General features: G+C 40.5%; 2 protein-coding genes across 4 annotated transcripts in view; one reads left to right on the top strand and one right to left on the bottom strand.

Annotated features, from left to right (window-relative positions):
• The window catches only part of zgc:158766 (uncharacterized protein LOC100009641 homolog), a 26,336-nt gene extending 14,036 nt beyond the window's left edge, over positions 1 to 12,300 (top strand). Inside the window, exons 7-24 of one of the 2 annotated variants that reach the window (XM_040031073.1) lie at positions 49 to 135; positions 362 to 478; positions 900 to 998; positions 1,199 to 1,341; positions 1,454 to 1,592; positions 1,684 to 1,806; positions 1,898 to 2,059; positions 2,193 to 3,064; positions 3,637 to 3,886; positions 4,162 to 4,251; positions 4,622 to 4,846; positions 5,020 to 5,190; positions 5,282 to 5,459; positions 5,580 to 5,696; positions 5,886 to 6,164; positions 6,585 to 6,811; positions 9,873 to 9,942; positions 11,965 to 12,300. In XM_040031073.1, the coding sequence (XP_039887007.1) occupies positions 49 to 135; positions 362 to 478; positions 900 to 998; positions 1,199 to 1,341; positions 1,454 to 1,592; positions 1,684 to 1,806; positions 1,898 to 2,059; positions 2,193 to 3,064; positions 3,637 to 3,886; positions 4,162 to 4,251; positions 4,622 to 4,846; positions 5,020 to 5,190; positions 5,282 to 5,459; positions 5,580 to 5,696; positions 5,886 to 6,164; positions 6,585 to 6,811; positions 9,873 to 9,917 (3,324 nt within the window). In that variant the 3' untranslated portion in view covers positions 9,918 to 9,942; positions 11,965 to 12,300. The remainder of the gene's footprint in view (positions 1 to 48; positions 136 to 361; positions 479 to 899; positions 999 to 1,198; positions 1,342 to 1,453; positions 1,593 to 1,683; positions 1,807 to 1,897; positions 2,060 to 2,192; positions 3,065 to 3,636; positions 3,887 to 4,161; positions 4,252 to 4,621; positions 4,847 to 5,019; positions 5,191 to 5,281; positions 5,460 to 5,579; positions 5,697 to 5,885; positions 6,165 to 6,584; positions 6,812 to 9,872; positions 9,943 to 11,964) is intronic. The other variant, XM_040031074.1, reaches the window with a different exon arrangement.
• si:ch211-269k10.4 (uncharacterized protein LOC100150242 homolog) lies at positions 12,029 to 19,401 on the bottom strand. 2 transcript variants are annotated; one of them, XM_040031163.1, is made up of 6 exons: positions 19,268 to 19,401; positions 16,922 to 17,098; positions 13,406 to 13,525; positions 13,261 to 13,317; positions 13,050 to 13,157; positions 12,029 to 12,966 (listed from the first exon to the last, which is right to left on the bottom strand). In XM_040031163.1, exons 2-6 carry the CDS (start codon positions 17,084 to 17,086, stop codon positions 12,865 to 12,867), a joined length of 552 nt encoding a protein of 183 aa, XP_039887097.1. In that variant the 5' UTR covers positions 17,087 to 17,098; positions 19,268 to 19,401; the 3' UTR covers positions 12,029 to 12,864. The 2 variants fall into 2 exon arrangements, with proteins under 2 accessions (XP_039887097.1, XP_039887098.1); XM_040031164.1 differs by having other exon boundaries at positions 12,029 to 12,963.

Below are 19,401 nucleotides of genomic sequence, written 5' to 3'. Positions count from 1 at the left end.
GCTTTAAGTGTATCTTAAATAAAACATGCTCATGTGTTTTTTTTCTAGACTTTAATACCACATGCACTTTACTCAGTTCTGTTCCTGTCGGACAAAGAGGTAGCAAGCAAACCCGAGAGAGACATCAGTGTACAGGTAAAAATAGAATAAATGTGCAGTATTCATGTTGGTGAAGGCTAGGCCTAATTTTGTTTACACACTTGCAAGAATTCATTTCCATTTGTTACAGGGACGATTTTTGAAAGTTTCTTATCTGATCTTGTTACTGCAAGCCGTGATGACAGAGATTTTTTTTAAGCTGCGCAGGAGACGTGCTGTGACTGAAATCTGGATGTTTGTTTATGTTTTTCTTTTTCTCCAGACAGAAACTGTGTCATCTTTGAAGGCCCTGCTGAAGTACATTGACCAAACCCAGCTCACACGAGACCTGGAGGGCACCTTCCACTACGATCACAACCACTGGATCCAGTTCAGACAGGTGAGTGTGACTAAGGCGACTGGAGTAGAGTGTAAACATGTATGTAATACCTTTTTTCCAGTTTCATGGTTAGATGCTTGATTTCATAATGAAAAAGGACACCCAGATTTACAGGGCAATGCACCTCTAAGCCAGATAAACATAGGAGAAGTTTGCTTTGAACTCTTACTAAGACATGACTAATGTAACCAAGGATTTTGCTGTCTAAAACAAATTATAGCTGAGTACTGAAAATAATGTAAAAGGGGAAAAAAAGTAAAGCGTTCTGGCAGAAAGCCCCAAAGGCAAACTTCCACCACCAGCAAGCCAGTTGAAACATGATCAGTTTCACATTTGGTAATATCGCTGTTTTGACACTGTAGGTGTTAACAGTCTCACTTCCCTTGCTTTCATTCTTCCTCTTGTCTTCTTTTACTTACAGAAAATCGAACCTTTTGCCGCCAGCTGTAGTGCGGCCATCACCTCCCTTCAGGAGTCTATTAGCTCACTGAGCGCCAGCAGCAACCTAAAGACCTCTAAGGTCAGAGCAAAGCCCTGCAAACAGTCTGGCCTGCTGATTTATGTGTCTCCACTCACACACAATAGATGTCTGCTGGCTTTTTTTTTTTGTAGTAAAATGTTTACCAGTTTGTTTCATTCTTAGTTTCCAGGATATTTAAAAAAAAAAAATCTACTGTGTAAATGTGACCATCCATTTACCCCTGTCCGTGTTTATGTCAGGAGGTGTCTGAGGTGTTAGAAAAGCAGAAGCATCTCATGAAGTGTGTACTAGATGACACCTGTCTAAACCGACTCCGTCTGGAAGGTGGAACTGTACTTGCCCGTATCAGGAAGGAAGAAGCCTGCGACAATGAAAACTACAGGTAGATCATGATAGGACGCAATGGTGCCCAATGGTCATAATGAGTAGTACCCATGATGATTAAAAGAAACTTCCTGTAACCTGTCTGAATATTGTTTTTCATTTTTTTTCAGGGACACTGTCGACATGTTAAACGCACTCTACAATCAAGTAGATGAAGAAGTTCATAAGCTTGTGATCCTTTCAAACAAGTCACAGAAACAGTTAGAGAGCTTGCTGGAGGCGCACAGGTTTGAGGAGCAAACTCAGCAGGTGACTTTTACATTAAATACCATATTCCCACCTGCTCTGCAGAGCTTTTCTTGTTTTTTTTAGTAATTGACAATTCCTTTCTCTTTTTCAGATCAAACTTTGGTTCAGTGTCGCGGGAGAGAAGCAGCTTGCGCCTTTGGAATCATTAACTCTGTCTGCAACCAAAATAAAGGAGATGAGAGAGAGCTTGAGCCAATTTCTGGAGGAATCAGTGGTAAAGATACCTCAACTTTTACGTGAACTGATTATGTTATATTTAACTTTTAGAAAGGATTCAGTGCTAAATTTATCTTTTTTGCTCACAGAACCAGCAGAGACGTGGCCTGCAGCTGGTCAAAGAGTCTCCAGAGGCCCTTCCAGAGGTTCTTCTCGACTTTAAACAACATCTGGGTTCCATTTTGAGCAGAGTTGAGCAAAGGAAGGCGAAGCTAGATATCCTAGCCAACCTGTATGAGTTCTATGATTCGGTAAGTAAAATTCATGCAAAATGATACCACATTTTAATTGATGACCTTTCTTAAAAGATTGAACACTGAACGGTTTGTATTTAGCCATATTGTGTATATCTAACATATTTAAACCACCTTTTTACACCTGTAGGCAAACCAGTGGATGGACCACTGTCAGGATTACTTCCATCAACTGAGTATGGCCAGCCCAGGGGGAAGATTTTCGCCCTCTGTGGTGCAGGTCCTACAGGATTACTGCACTGAAGCATCCAAATTCTCCATGGAAAACTTCAGCACGCTTAATGACATGGTGCTTTCACTGGAGTCTCCTGAGCAGCTGCAGCAGTGGAACGCCGTGTGGCACAAATGTAAACAGACCAAGCAGCAGCTGGAAGAGACTTTGGCTCGAGCCATGGCAGCAGCTCAGGACTCCACAGCTGCCGATACGCCGGATTCTCTGAAGCCTGCAGAAGTTCAGATCATCACTCCAGAGCAGCGTGGAGCTAATGGATGTGTGCGTTTACCTGGACCAATTAAGCCATTAAATTTTGAGGACAACAAAAATCTCTCTGTCAGGCCTTTTTCCAAGAGTCCCACAAGTTCAATCTCCTCTTCATCGCACTTCACTTTCTCCCCCGACAGCGAGAGCAAACTGAGACAGAGCCCACCCATGTTTGATGACACAGACAGCGACTGCACTATCGACTCGATCGTCTCCTGCCGCTCCGAGCCCATCTACTCTGGAGCCTCCCGGGTGCGCAAGCAACCCATGAAGAAGATCATGAAGAAGACCATGAGCCATGAGCTATCCCCGAGAGACAGCACCCACTCGGATGTCAGTCACATTCACGGATATACAGGCGTCTACATTAAGGGTTTGGAGGTGACCAATAACGTGTCTGCAGAGAAGAAGCTGCAGAGACCTGATGTGATGAGCCCCACGCTAGGCCGCAGCCGCAGCATGTCTACGCCCTGCAGGATCCATACCAGGCGCAGCGATGGAGATGGAAAGAAACAGAGCAGGTGAGGAATTAATCAGTTGTATCAAGAATACGCTGGGATAGAATCTGATGAGTACGTAGTTATAAACAACACGTTTATGATATTTTTGTAAGAGATGGAAAAAAATACCACACAAACTAACATTTTCATGATAAACTACACCAGCCTCAGGCCTGTTAAGCCAGTCATGTGAAGTTTTTAAAAAGCCTTCAAATTCTCATATTAAGTAACTGCTTTAAACCTGCCTCATACTTTCTTGGAACCGACCTGTTAAAAAGTAGTGTGTAGTTTTCAGGTGATTACTAGGCTTTAATGACAGTCTTGTGGTATTACTTTAATGGTGTTACAGTCAGTTATTGTCAGATTAGTCATAGACTTGCATACCTGCGAGTATTACAGGTAAAAACAAACCAGACCAGCCAAAATATTCAACTTTTTATATTATGAAATGAAGGCGAACAAATCTAACCCTCAGATTTGGAGTTTTTTAAACTGTTTTTTTTGGGAAACTCTCTGTCAAACAATCAAAATTGTCCACATTATCACCCCTGTTGTTCTCAGTCTTAACCCTGATGCGTCCTTCTGTTCAACAGTAAAGTGCAGCACATCATGGACGAAATGATTTCCACAGAGAGGGAGTACGTTCGCTCACTCAGCTACATCATTGAGCACTATTTCCCCGAAATGGAGCGCCTCGATTTGCCTCAGGACCTGCGGGGGAAACGGAGCATCATTTTTGGGAATGTGGAGAAACTGTGGGACTTCCACAGCCAGTATTTCTTAAAAGAGCTGGAGGCGTGCACCCAATCCCCGCTGTCCATCAGTAGCTGTTTTCTGCGGCATGTGAGTATCCTTACACTTAATTTGAAACAGCTTTCAGGTCTCGTTGCTTCATCGAGATGTGTTGCTGTATAGTTACTAGCTTAGTTTGTCATGTAGTGATTGTTTCATTATCCCACACTGGTCCATTATTGCTTGTGTGCTCATGTACTCAGCAACAAAATGAAAGTACCTGGTGAATTTACAGTCTCTGAATCATTCGGCACGCTTTGTGAATCATACTGACATGTCAGCATACATTTTGCTGTAGTGTTGTAACTTGTTAATGTTGTGTGCAGGAGGATCAGTTTGGAATGTATGCTCTGTACAGCAAAAATAAGCCGCAGTCCGACGCTTTGCTCAGCAGCCACGGGAACGAATTCTTTAAGGTGCGTCTAGAATCTCTTACTTTGGTCACATTCCTCACACAGTGACTGGATACAGGCTGCAAAACAACCTTTCAACCTCTCTGATTATAGAAAGGTTTACGAGAAAATGACCCTACTGCTTACTGAACTTATTCATTTATGTGTCTCAGTTTCTATTTTAGGTGTTTCTTTTTAATCCGGCATCCAGTAAATTAAGCATAATTAGGTGTTAAAACAGGACATAATTTAGGGCATATGTAGTTTGTAATCATCAATCCCTCATGATGTCTGCTTTTGTAAGGATATCACAAACCCACGAATGAAGTGATGGCAGTTCTTTTTTTTTAATCCAGGCAGTATTTAAAACTGTATTGATGATTTCTTCCTCCAGAATAAGCAGATGGAGCTCGGGGATAAGATGGACCTGGCATCCTACTTGCTGAAGCCCATTCAGAGGATGAGTAAATATGCACTGTTGCTCAAAGACCTGATAAAAGAGTGCAGCCAGTCCCAGGAGCAGGAGTTGAGTGATCTTCGCACTGCAGAAGAGATGGTCAAGTTTCAGCTCCGCCATGGGAACGATCTGTTGGCTATGGACGCCATTCGAGGATGTGATGTAAGTTATAGGCAGGCACAGATATGAAACAGAGATACTCAAACTTAGGTCATCAAAGCTATTTTTGCTGGAGTTCATTGTGTTAAATGCAATACAGTAGAATGAGGTCAGACTCCCACCAGGAATCGCATTGTTCTCGCTGATGTGTGCAAGCAGCCATGTTTCCTCTCCAGGTGAATCTGAAAGAACAGGGTCAACTCCGCTGCCAGGATGAGTTCATGGTCTGGTGTGGTCGCAGGAAATACCTCCGCCAAGTCTTCTTGTTTGAAGATCTCATCCTCTTCAGTAAGACCAAGAAGATAGAGGGAGGATATGACATTTACATCTACAAACAGTCTTTCAAAGTAAGAATTTATTGTTTGAGGAGGATTTTTTTTGTCTGGACTGCTTTTAGAGTAGAGCTTTACTTTTATATTCTTATTGTTTTCTGTATAGACAGCAGAGATAGGCATGACCGAAAATGTCGGTGACAGCGGCCTACGCTTTGAGATCTGGTTCCGTCGGAGGAAGTCACAAGACACGTTTATACTCCAAGCCAGCTCTGCAGAGGTCAAGGCAGTGTGGACAACTATTATTGGGAAGATTCTGTGGAGGCAGGCGCTCAGAAACAGAGGTCTGTTTCTGTGACAGACTGTGCACTTTGACACAAACTCTTAAATACATCATACAAAACAAATAAGGTGACACACACGAACATTTAGTCATTGGAGATATTTTTGTGTTGGGATTGTAGAGCTGCGCATGCTGGAGATGGTGTCTATGGGAATTGGAAGCAAACCGTTCATGGACATCAAGCCAAGTGACGCAGCTATCAGTGACAGAGCCATTGAGTATACCATGAAGGGAGCAGGTGAGCTGACTTTGGGAACTAAATATTCTTTTTCTTTCTAATGGAATATCTGTGTTTTCTATTTGCGTCATAATCAGTACAATTAATGCATTAATCTTTCTGAAGGTGTGATAACAAAATAAAAGTACCACAACATTGGTTTTCATTGTTGCTTATCTAACAGCTCACTTCACTTCTCTCTAACGCCAGAGTCGAGGACGAGAGCGTCCATCGCAGTGTCCTCATTTGAACACGTGGCCTCGTTCAAGAGGCCTCACTCCACCATCTCCAACAGCAGCACCTCCTCCTCCAGCAGCCAGTCGTCCTCCTCCCTGCTGGGCTCCCTCAATCTCCACCTGTACTCCTCACCCTCTCACCCGCACACACTTTCGCACCCAGCAGGCAGCGTTCCCTCCTTTACCCAGTGGCCCTATGACTGCATAGAGGAAGATGAGCTGGAGCAGGACACCGTGAGCCAGCCCTCAATGAGTGAGTGACCAGATGTGCATTCGCCAGTTTTGTTTTGTTTGTTCAGTTTCTCAAGTGTGAACCTTATCCAATCTAATCACAGAGCACAGAACAGAGCAAACTTTGGTAATTTGCACTTCAAACTAACCCAAAATTATTACACAAAACTGCATTGCATGATAAACAATAGAACAAATAAGTAGACATGTAAATAAAACATGCAGTTAGGTGTCGTGTTTGCTGCTACCACAAGGAGTCACCAAAGTCACAAATTCCTACACATAAAATGTGTAAATAAATGTCTTTTTGAACGCTTTAATAACGTGCAAATGACAGAAAATTTTAAACTCAAGCTGTGAATGAAGGGAACAGAGTCCTGTCTTGCTGATCTTGTATTGCTTTATTTATATATCTAATTTTTCTCCATGCTTTCTGTGACAGTCATTGAGAGCTCTGAGACATCCTCTCAGTGTACATCCAGTGAAAGTGTGACAGGACTGAATACGCTCGCCATACCCGGGCACACCAACGTCACCATGGAATCTTACAACAACAATGAGTCCTCTTCTTTCCTCTGCTCCACCACACCTCCATCCTCCATAGCAGAGCCCTCGATTTTCCAGAAAGATGAAGACCTCCAGCCCCAAGGCACCAAGTTTATCACAGCAGTGAGTGTTTGATTTCCGTCATTGTTATTGTTATATATATAAAAGAAAACTGAGGCTGTATTGTTGCAGCCATCACATTTTTTCATACTTTACCTCTGCCTAGCTTCACTTCTTCCCTTCTCCTATGATAATTTTCATGTTACAGCTTTCTAAGAAGTTGTCATTTAACTTTGGCACATTGTTCCCTATTTGTGGTTCATATGTGCCTCTTTGATTCTGTGTAGCAGTCTGGAAAGCAGAAAAGACCAAGACAAAACACGCTCAGTTGCCACTCAGTTAAGGTTTTTGTGGAAACCTTTTTTTTTTAAAGTGTTAAATTGTATGTGTGGTCATTGTGGTTAGTGTTAGCAGTTTCCACTGTTATTCAACTGCATCATTTGTTTCTGACAGTCATTTTCCATTCAGTTAATAAACGCAGGTGGGCTAAATACTACAACATCTCTTTGTACAACATATATAACAGGTCACCACAAACAAACCAAAACTAATCAACAGGACTTTTCAGTCCAAGTGACATTTCCTGAAACCCCTTTCAGACATGCACTCCCTCCCAGCAACGTGCTGATCTTTGAACATGTCGGCTTCGTTTCTGAATTCATCTGTCACGCATTTTCGCCGTTCTCAATCTGGAAGCGTGATCTTTCTCTCTTTCTAAGCCCGAGCGTGAGAGGCAGGTGCAGCTGCTGCAGCACGCAGTCTTTTCTATTGAATCGTAAATACACAGACGATGCCCGCGAGCGCGAGACAACTAAACGATCCAAAGTGTGATGACAGTTCGACAGACTCATTTGGACATTAGTGGCAAAAATTGCATAAATAAGGCTGTAATTTGATGAAGCAAGCAACGTTTGTAAAGCATTTTGAACATTTTCTGCAAAGAAACTGCATGACTGTCTGGATTGGCTGCAGCTATATGTGCCTGTTATTGTAGTTTATAGTTTTTAAGATAAAACTGCTGAGGCAGAAATGAGCAGTTATTTACATCTACGCTCATGTTATTCTAAAATGTCTCTCTGAAATCTTTTTTTTTTTGCAAACAGCAGCAACATTAGGATTGGAAAGAACAGCTGTTCAAAAAAACGTTTAAAAACTGTTGAACAAGAAATATAAAAGTACTTTTTAAAGAAACTTCAAGCTGGAAACATAATTTACTTATTTTACTCATTTTAATTTACATAATACTGCACTTCACATAAAGCGGGCCGTCCATCATCTGCAAACCTTTTAAGGTCTTTTCTTGAAAATATATATGTTTTCATCACGTTATCTACACCTGGATCTTTAGCTACGAAGCGCACACTCCTTATTAGACAGCTATACTAATGAAGCCGAGTGTCCTGTAAAGGGGAACTGGGTATTTAAATGTTATTTTTAAGGTGGATGTCTTGAAGCAGAAGTACAGTGGGGCAAAAAAGTATTTAGTCAGCCACCGATTGTGCAAGTTCCCCCACTTAAAATGATGACAGAGGTCAGTAATTTGCACCAGAGGTACACTTCAACTGTGAGAGACAGAATGTGAAAAAAAAATCCATGAATTCACATGGTAGGATTTGTAAAGAATTTATTCGTAAATTAGGGTGGAAAATAAGTATTTGGTCACCTCAAACAAGGAAAATCTCTGGCTCTCACAGACCTGTAACGTCTTCTGTAAGAAGCTTTTCTGTCCCCCACTCGTTACCTGTATGAATGGCACCTGTTTGAACTCATCATCTGTATAAAAGACACCTGTCCACAGCCTCAAACAGTCAGACTCCAAACTCCGCCATGGCCAAGATCAAAGAGCTTTCGAAGGACACCAGGAAAAGTATTGTAGACCTGCACCAGACTGGGAAGAGTGAATCTACAATAGGCAAGCAGCTTGGTGTGAAAAAATCAACTGTGGGAGCAATCATCAGAAAATGGAAGACATACAAGACCACTGATAATCTCCCTCGATCTGGGGCTCCACGCAAGATCTCATCCTGTGGGGTCAAAATGATCATGAGAACGGTGAGCAAAGATCCCAGAACCACACGGGGGGACCTGGTGAATGACCTGCAGAGAGCTGGGACCAAAGTAACAAAGGTCACCATCAGTAACACACTACAACGGCAGGGAATCAAATCCCACAGTGCCAGACGTGTTCCGCTGCTGAAGCCAGTGCATGTCCAGGCCCGTCTGAAGTTTGCCAGAGAGCACATGGATGATACAGCAGAGGATTGGGAGAATGTCATGTGGTCAGATGAAACCAAAGTAGAACTTTTTGGTATAAACTCAACTCGTCGTGTTTGGAGGAAGAAGAATACTGAGTTGCATCCCAAGAACACCATACCTACTGTGAAGCATGGGGGTGGAAACATCATGCTACGGGGCTGTTTTTCTGCCAAGGGGACAGGACGACTGATCCGTGTTAAGGACAGAATGAATGGGGCCATGTATCGTGAGATTTTGAGCCAAAACCTCCTTCCATCAGTGAGAACTTTGAAGATGAAACGAGGCTGGGTCTTCCAACATGACAATGATCCAAAACACACCGCCCGGGCAACAAAGGAGTGGCTCCGTAAGAAGCATTTGAAAGTCCTGGAGTGGCCTAGCCAGTCTCCAGACCTCAACCCCATAGAAAATCTGTGGCGGGAGTTGAAAGTCTGTGTTGCTCGGCGGCAGCCCCAAAACATCACTGCTCTCGAGAAGATCTGCATGGAGGAATGGGCCAAAATACCAGCTACTGTGTGTGCAAACCTGGTAAAGACTTATAGTAAACGTTTGACCTCTGTTATTGCCAACAAAGGTTATGTTACAAAGTATTGAGTTGTATTTTTGTTATTGACCAAATACTTATTTTCCACCCTAATTTACGAATAAATTCTTTTCAAATCCTACCATGTGAATTCATGGATTTTTTTTTTTTTTTCACATTCTGTCTCTCACAGTTGAAGTGTACCTCTGGTGCAAATTACTGACCTCTGTCATCATTTTAGGTGGGGGAACTTGCACAATCGGTGGCTGACTAAATACTTTTTTGCCCCACTGTAGTTGCTTCTATAGTTTCACTCACTACTTTTTGCTCTTTTGTTTTTACCAGAGCAAGACCTCTCATATAGCAGTAGGCCTGTCTACATTGGTCTGACTCAGAGCTGAGGGGTTTTAGCTCAGTAAGTAACCGATGTCACAGGGGTGGACATCTGTAATGTTCCCTTCACAACCTCATTAACAACTGTGAGGATGTAGCCGTGGCCTGAATACTAATATGTGTGAAAAAAAAAAAAATCTTTTGTGTTGTGTGCTGCGTGGGAGTTTGTCCTGATGGGTTTAGTGGGCTGTCCTTCTGATGGGTGGTTTGGCTCTTTTTCATGTTTCTCTACCTTTTTTGGCATGAGGGTGAAGCGAGTATCATAATAAAAACGCGTGTTCTTGAGATTGTGCATGCTTGAACACATGCATGTTATGTTTTAAGAGTGATTTTTTTTTTTTTGTATAGTATCTGTGTGAGTTTTGCGTTTTTAAGAATCTTGCTGTTTTTTAGCTCAAAAAGTGGAAGAAATTTTATTTTTTTAAAAACACGGCATTTATAAAATAGCCAGTGCAGCTGGCAGTGTTAACGTGTAGACGTAATATATTTTTGTAAAAAAAAAAAAGACACCACAGGCTCTTTAAATTCTAAGATAATCTTGTCCTTAGTGGCTCTAAAGGTTATTTAAATGACACGCTATCGATGTTTATGTAACACCAAACTAAGCAAAATGCAGAAGCAGCGTGTGAAGAATTAAGTATGAAGAGCGTAAGTAACAGCCAGGCGCTGTTGAGCAAGCGTGAGAACCTCAATCAAAGAAAAAGTCTGGGAATTCTGCAGATTTGGAGCATTCAGGTGTAGGAAGGGTTTCCGGGTCATTTTCCAAACAATTTAAAGTTATTCTTTACAAACTAGAGAACCTTTTATTCTCAAATGTAACGCTCAAGACATTTGCCAAACGTTCCCAGCAAATTGCTGCGGTCGGACCGTTCGATACGCAGAGCTACATCTCAGACGCTACACATGTCACTTCACATGTTAAGTGTGTGACAGTATAATTAGAAAGAGGGTGAAACTGGAGATGTTTGGCAGTTATGAACAGCACCATGTTTGGTAAAAAGCAAACACAGCATATCACCACAAACACCTCAAAACACCTCAAAACTGTCAAGCGCGGAGGAGGAGGAGTGATGATTTAGGGCCTGTTTTTCAAACACAGAACCTGGGCACCTTGCAATCACAGAGTTGACCGTGAACTTTTCTTTATACAAAAGTATTCTAGCATCAAACGTGAGGCCACCTCTCCAACAGCTAAAGCTTGGCCCAAATTACAGAGTACAGCAGAATCATGGTTCTGCCGTCCAGTCAACGTCCAGTTCTTGAAGTTAAGAGCGCAGCAGATAAGCAAATACAAACCTCAGTAACGTGAAGCACTGTAGTAATAAAGACCAAAGTTTCTTCACAGTTGTGTGAGAAAATGATAAGGTCACACAGAAAACCATAACTTCCAGTTACTGTTGCTAAAAGTGGTTATACAGCCTCCTGAATGGTGCACCGTACTTCATTTTTTACACGCTGCTTCTGCATTTTGACTGCATAGATAATAACACAGTTTATTTATTTATATCTTTTAAAAGCTGGTAAGAACTGGGTGTCCTGATAGGTAAAAGCTTTTTATGATCCCTCTACCTTTAAGCATATTAAAGGTATGCGTTGTGACAAATAAATAAATCACTCATGTACTTTCTGTCCAACTTTAATACATTTAATAAACATTACAGGTTAAAAAAAAAATTTAGAATGTTTTTGCTTTAAGTGCCACACAAATAAAACATTTAGTAAAGAAAAAGCTGGCATCTTTATTTCGACTGCTGAAGGTTGTGTTGTTTTGGTCGTTTTTTTAGACAGTGCACAGTTTTGCTCACCTTCCTGATGTTGTGTGAAACCCTGATGCCTTAAAATCACTAAGCATTTTACAGTTGACAGGTGTTCATCTAGCATGCGATGTGGTTTTGCTTTATTAAAAGGTGTATTGGGAGTGTTTTCTTGACTGACATGCTTAATGCTGCATGTTTACTCAACTTAAACCTTTCTGATTGCATCATATTAAAAAAAGTATTTTTTACACGTCTTTTAACATTTTTCGTTTTGCATTTCTTTGCAGCTTTGAGGTCTGCAGGAGGCAGCAGCTTGTACTTCACGGCGAGGAGACGGGAAAAATAAGCGGATTAAAGCTTCACAGCACTACAACTTTAATGACTAAAATGCAACTTATTACATGACATTTCGTTACAATTCTGTAAATGTATAACTGACACATAATATACGCTGTCGTGATGGTACGTCAGAGGTCTGTACATTTTTTTTGTAAGCTAGCCATGTGTTTATACTGTAGATGTATTTTACAAAACAAAACATAGCTGACCAATCCCGACAATGTTGTACTGTCGCACTTCTCTTGCAGTCAGTCCTTGTACAGAAGATTAAAATGTTTTAAACACGTGGTTGTATTTGTTGTTACACCGGGGGAAGCTGTTCTTTTACATACAAAAGTCTTCAAAGTTGAGCAAAACGCTCAGTGCGTGAAAACATCTCAAAAGTGTGAGTGCACGCAAAAACATGCAACCGATATTTCCACTGATAAAAAAGTATGAGTGTAAAAACCACACACAGAGGGACCCTTGCAAATATACAGAAGTGAACTAAGAGACTCAGCACTACCGTTAAACAAAGAGATGCAGGGGCTGAGTAGAAAAAAAGTGGTTTTTCCTGCACATGAGAGAAGCTGACACTCGTTTACCACAAGTCCTGTGTTCTCAGTCCGAGTCAGTCTTTACACACAGACCACAGCCCAGGCTGTGCAGCGGGGGTTTGTACTCCAGTATAGACAATTGAGACAAAACTGAAAGCCACACTCAGACTATAGAAAACACTAAAGGTTTGCATCACTTAACTTCTTTTAAGCATAAATATATTGTACCCTATTCCTCTTCATTCAAACACTTTATTTACAGTATAGTATTATTTATCCTCACTTTCTTCTCAGTAAATTTCATCAGTTTGATTATTTGTTTTTTGCACGTTTCTCTTTGGAGAACCAGAAGCAGAGGACTGCAGAGAGGGAAACTTCAAGCCCCAGTACACAAAGCTCCAGTATCTCCATCTGCTAGAAACAAATAAAAACATCATATTGCTTTTACAAAAATATAAAGGAACAGTTTGTTTTGTCATATTTATAACGTGTCTTACCCTCAGATGATCTTCATTTTGTGGATCCCACTTGGCCAGGTCGACGCTTATCAGAAGAACTGCAAGAAAGGCCACAATAATGCAGCCGCCGTTTACTGTGAGGCACACCTGTAAAAAAACAACAACAAAAACACAGTATTCTTTAAACTAATGATCACATTCACCATCTGTAGCTGTATTATCTGTCAGACTTGTGCTGGGTTTTACTCACACTAAGCAATGCTGGGTATTTGAACAACAGGTTGGAAACAATTCCGGCGATTATGAACTGCAAAGGAGGAAAATAGAGTTTAGAAAGTACCAGAAATTAGTCTTCTCTACTTAGTACGTAATTTTCTGTTTGAGCAGAGACGTACCAGCGAGCCGCTCAGTTGGGAAACTCTGAACAGAGAGAAAAGCGACTCATGGATCTCCTGGGTTGCTGCAAAAACAATTCCCACTCCGATGCTGAGGAGGCCACTCACCATCTGCAAAGACTGAAGGAGCAACAGAGACATAAAATTTTTAATATTTACATGGCATTAAGATCAACAGTCTTTTTTTAAGATTTATTTTCGGCCTTTCTAAGAAGGAATGAAATGCGTGAAAGGGCCTGGGGTTTAATTGAATTGAGGCCCTTGCAGAAGCATTTAGGTCAACTGTATTTCGCATTAGGAAGCATTCTGTAGTGAGTTCTCAAGCATGGATCACGTCATAGACGAAGTCTGAATTCTTGATTTCTTCATTGTCACCTTTAAAGGCTTCTTATTGACACAGACTTGTGGCCGTGGCCTGAAGGTAGTGGAGGAAAGTGATTAAGCCAACAACCTGTGGTAACACATTTCTGTTTATCAGATGGACTGCATGTGAAAAGACAGAGATATTGTAGAACCTGGACTTATTTTTATTCATGCATTTAGCGAGTTCATGGTTTTATTGGTCGGCCTATTTGAGATTACACTGTGCTGTGTGGGGCTTGTGAGCCTAACATAAGAGGGATACATTCACCTGTTATATAAAGCTCAGAAAGACAAGGATCGATTCATGACAAATGCAGTTATGTGAAAAAGATTTTTCACAGTCGGCTAATTATTCACAGCAGTTTCTTTTTCACACCCCATGATTCAACAGCTTCTAGAGCCACTTTTAGCAGCAATAACTTCAAGTTCCTGTATGTATGTATAGTTTATCAGTCTCTCACACTGGTGGGGAAGAATTGTGCCTCACTCTTCTTTACAAAAGCTTTAGGTTCATTGAGGTTTGTGGGCATTCATTTATATACAGCTCTTGCTACAGCCAGGGCATTTCAATTAGAGTTGTGGTCTGGATTTTCATTGGGCTATTGCACCATCTTGATTATCTTCTTTTTGGGGTTGTTTTTTCAGCTTTTCTACTGGCCTGTTGTATGACTTGGTTTTCAGCAAAACTGTTGCTGTTGGACAGATGACCTCACGTTTGTCTCTAAAATAATTTGATATATAAAGGAGTTTACAGTCACCTCAATGAGTGTAAAGTCCCCAGGTCCTGTAGCTGCAAAAATAAGCACAAATCATCACACCTCCACCCTCTATGTTTGACAGTTCGTATGGGGTGTTTCTGCTAATATGCTGCGTTTTTGGTTTTTTGGGGGTTTTTTTGCCAAACATGCTGCTGTGCATTTTGTCAAACATCTGTGCTTTGGTCTCACATGCCCAAAAGATTCCAGAAGTCTTGTAGCTTGCTTCAGATCCAATTTTGCAAACCTAAACTGTGCAGCCGTGTTCTTTCTAGGGAGAAGATTCTTTCTTTTGGCACGTTTTCCAAACAAGTTATTCAATTTAGGCTTTTTTAAAACTGTACGGTCATAAACATTTAACATTTAACACGCTAACTGAGGCCTGTAGAGCCTGAGATGTGGCTCTTGGGTTTTTTGCAATTTCTCTGAGCGTTGCACAGTTTGACCTAGGAGTGAATTTGCTGAGACCTCCAGTCCGGGGAGGATTACATGCACTGCTCCACACCAACAAACTGACAAAACGTCAGCTTTTATTCAGGTCCCATGAAAAGTTTCATTTTCACATGACCATATACGAAAAGAAACATCATTATCCCATGCACGCCTGGGTGCAACAATATTACTTTACAAATGAAAACTATTGTGCTCACATGATAAGTGCCCTGGACAGAAAACGGCATTGTGCTGTGGACAGCTATGAGAAAGATTTACAAAACATTGTTTATGGTCTTCTGAAAAGCTCGCTAACAGCGGTTTGATGATTTTAACCACTGTTATATTCGACACATACAAGTGTTTGGGTAAATGATAAGCTTTTTATAATGTGCACATTGCTAATCTTTCCAGGAAGCTCAGAGCGAAGGTTTTTATTTGATGAATCAAAATTACTTTACAGTTTCTTCTAAGAAAAAATGGGCGCAAGCAACTTTTCTTTCTATGATTTATTATAGTATAGATTTATAGATAGTATAGATATAGTATAGTATAGATGTACTGTACTGCTCGCTACCTCCTCAGGTTTACAGATTCTTGTTTCAGCGTACCACACTTCTCTACAATTTATTGCAAAGTCTCCGAATCGCATTCTCTATGGTAGGTAACGATACTGGGTAAACTCTCAGTTTGTACTTTGTACCCATCTCTGTCCAAGTACCAATAGTTACCAGCTATGTACCACTAACAGTTGCTATTAGACGTGCCGAGGGTTTTGACAGACCTGGTGAAAGCTGTGTTTTCGTACTACGTACTGTGGCATGGACTAGTTTGCAGAAAGGGTTCAACTTTGACGCGTATATCTATTGTTGAATTATAGGAAACAGTTAATGAGATGTGGATGAACTTTTTTAATGTGGTTGTGGTGGATATTAGTATATTGTTTGTTATACTGTAGATTTTGTATTTTATGATGCGTATGTTGTATTTTATACAATAAAATACAAACATTTTGTATGATCCCATCTCTCTTGTAAATTGGATGGATTGATAGTATCTCAGTGGCTGGTAAAATACAGGTAACTTAATAAATCCTAGACACATTCACACAGCAACAGGACAGATCAATCTCAGATCCTCTTACAATAACCCTTTTTTATTTATAAATTCCTAAAGAGAACATTCTTAATTAATTTTAATGTGGAAAACTGTTCTTATGCATGATAATCAGTTACTGTAGGTCATTACTCTAAAGAGCTAATAAACATGCCTACATAAGCAAATGAAGACAAAGAAGGGAAAGTTGATTATGAGCAATTATTCGATGGTATTAATATCAAATAAATAAGTTTGTGAACTTTATTATCTATCCTTTAGTTTTAAAAGCAATTGCGCACACTTTTTACCAATTAGCACATTATAAAGGGTTATATGAAACAGTTTTTATACATGAAGCAACAAAAACACCGAGCATTTCCTGTTGCTACTGCCCACATCTGCTCAGAGTGCTCTTGTTATTTTGGGTAGGTCTACACATCATATGTGCTTTGCATGAACACTCATAAATGTTTTTAAACATGAAATTAAAAAGTAAGAAATAAAAATTCCTCTGTGTATGTCTATGCAACGTTTGAAAAAAGGATTCATACATTTAGGTGTGAGAAAATAAAACAGCTTTGGTCCTTGCTTTTTTTTCTCGATGTGCAACATACAAAGTGTGAAGCATATTCTTAAATAGCAGACAAAACAAAACAAATCCAATGTGAGAGGTTATGCAGGTCATTAAATTTTGGGCATTTATGAGAGCTTATAGTGTTTAATGACTGCTCATATCTTTGTTGACAAAGTAGTTTGTATTATTGTATTTTCTCCTTTTGCTGGTATTAGCAACCATCAGCGTGCAAACGCTCTGTGGCACATCACTCAAATTCACACTTCACAAAGACTGTTGTTTGAGTCCTCTTACCCCCAACACCGCTGGATGTTTCTGCATCAGATCGTGCAGTGGCCCTTTCTTGTCTGGTATCATCTCAGTGGCCTGATAATAACGCACTACTGGCTGCTCCCTCTGTCCACCTCTGTGGCGATCATCCTCATCATGGATGTCCATATCAACATCAGCGCAGGCCATGGTGCTTCTGGTCTGGAGAGATAATTGTTTTCATTATCATGCATAATTAAATCATCCATCCATCCAGTCGCTTGCGTTTATCCTTTTCAGGGTCGTGGGGCATAATTAAATCATTGTTAGCTAATTGCTAACTTGTGTATGTTGTGTGGTGCTTTTTTTATATGGCGCAACTACTGCAAAGGCCTTGAGAACAGTTACATGGTATTTTTTTAAATATAATACTGTAATGTAACTGTGCATGTAAAAGATCCAGCAATCCCTTTTGTCCTCTGCAGAGGACATAACTATGAGAATACACTTTATGCACTGTGTATGAGCCCTACTGTGTGGTCAAGAGGACATCCTGGTCTTTCTATTGATAACACATTTGTGGGGCCTGGCTAATAGAGCACATGGACTTTCTTTTCAAAATAACAGGAATGGCAGCTTCCACGTTTTATAGCCACACAGGAGTTTGAGCGATAAAATTTGAGTCTTACTTTTGATTTAGTGGGACTTTAGAAATGTATAGTAATTCAATCCCTTTGAAAACAAAATATTTATCTCTGCGGGACTTACTACCTCTTATTTATTTTCAACCTGGGTCAATACTTCAAGAAGCAGACGGCAGAGTGAGGCAGAAAGATTTTTACTCAATATTGTGGAAGTAGAGTCAGATCAAGAGCTGTCAGGAGACGACGTGGGGGAAGGCCAGACATTAAAGGATGAAGGTGAAAGCTCGGCGGAGAACATACCAGGTTTTGAGGTGATATGTCATAAGAAGTATTCTTTGATAAAGGGCTTACAATTTCTAGAGAAGGAAAAGCCTTGTTTCACACAGACACACCAGCTTTTGATTTATATAATTCATACTAGAAGTGCATTAAGCTTTACCTCTCCTGTCTTCATCAATTCAGTTTCAACCAGAGAATTATTTTTAACATGAAAAATGAAAACAGAACAACATTGCTCATAACCACAGCTGGCGCTGATCATATCAGACGGAAAATAGGTAACTAGGTTTTAGAAAAAAAAATGTCAGCACATACCAGACCAGAGGGAGGTGCTCATCTCCAAAGGCAACATTAAAACCGAAAACACTCTTCAACATATCTGTGTTCACGCATGACTCAAATTTAGTGATTCCTAGTAGTATATATAGGTCAAGACAGATTAGGCGTCAATCAAAGTAACAGAAAATAATTAAACCCCTCTAGAGGTCCTGACCACAACGCTGAGACCACCGAAGGATGAGTCCCTTCACAGGTCGGTGTCCTGTACGGCCGCTGAGAAACACAATCCCACAACTTCCGAGTCCTAACTTACACAATGCTTCCTATCCATAACAGGGTGTCATCATTTTGCTCCTGTTCAGGGCCCTCAAAACCCTTCAATCTGGCCTCCTCCACCTCATCTCCTGACAGCACTGAGTCCGACTCCCCTTCTACAGGTCCTAGTAAGATCCTTTCTCGCTCAGTCCTCTGTAATGCCATCCGTGACCATTGTTAAACCCAGGTTTAGGGGAGTATTTACATGCACAGAATGGAAAAAACGTTCGACTATGAGGAGTTCTTTGTTATAATAACAGTATTCCAGGATTTAACAGTTTTAATATTAATGAAATAAAAAGAAATGTACAGAAAAATGGACAAATATCATTACATCACATCAGCCTGCGAGCAAACAAGACCTGATGTCCACTACAAGGGACGGATGATAACACATATGAAAGAAATGTTGCCGTAATGTTTATTTCAACCACAATACTTAAATTATCTGGAAAAGAAATCTTTCAGCAGGATTTTAAAAAGTAAGGACGAAGGTTTCCTTGAACTTTTTCTAACACCGTGAGGTGATTATTTATGGTTATTGCACTGCATTCAGGAGACAGTTGCATATACTATTGCTACTTCTTTGCCATATATGGTGGATACAACACACGATACTGTTTTACTGAATTTGTTTCAAGAGACAGCAAGAAAATTCAAAAGTGAAAGATATTATGTGTTAGATTTATAGCCGTTTAAAGAGTCACACATTTACAGGCCAAAAAACGACAAAAAATAATGTTAGTTATCATCAAACCGAGTAAGAGTAAAAACAACAAAAAGTGGATTGTGATAGATGGATGTGCACAAATGCAAACATGTATATTTTAGCAACGATTTTTTTCAGTGTAGTAGAGAAGATCGAGAGTCTTACCCCGTTTGGCTTGAGCAGTCTCTAATTCACAGTCTGCATCTGTCTCGCTCATGAGTCTTTCTCTTTAGGCATGAATTCAACTTCCCTGCAGCTCACAGATGAGGTCATCGTGCCCTTCAACTTCCTCCCTCTGA

Source organism: Simochromis diagramma, unplaced genomic scaffold (assembly GCF_900408965.1).
Source record: "Simochromis diagramma unplaced genomic scaffold, fSimDia1.1 OVJJ01000361.1, whole genome shotgun sequence".
Classification (NCBI taxonomy): Eukaryota; Metazoa; Chordata; class Actinopteri; order Cichliformes; family Cichlidae; genus Simochromis; species Simochromis diagramma.
Note: the sequence above shows the minus strand (reverse complement) of the source record. Positions and strands in the feature narration are given on the sequence as shown.

Coding starts and splice junctions, on each gene's coding strand:
- si:ch211-269k10.4 (XM_040031163.1), bottom strand. CDS start 17,086: ATGGCCTGCGCTGATGTTGATATGGACATCCATGATGAGGATGATCGC. Junction 13,526..16,921: donor AACATCCAGCGGTGTTGGGG/GTAAGAGGACTC, acceptor TTGCTCCTTCAG/TCTTTGCAGATGGTGAGTGG. Junction 12,967..13,049: donor AAAATGAAGATCATCTGAGG/GTAAGACACGTT, acceptor ATTTGTTTCTAG/CAGATGGAGATACTGGAGCT.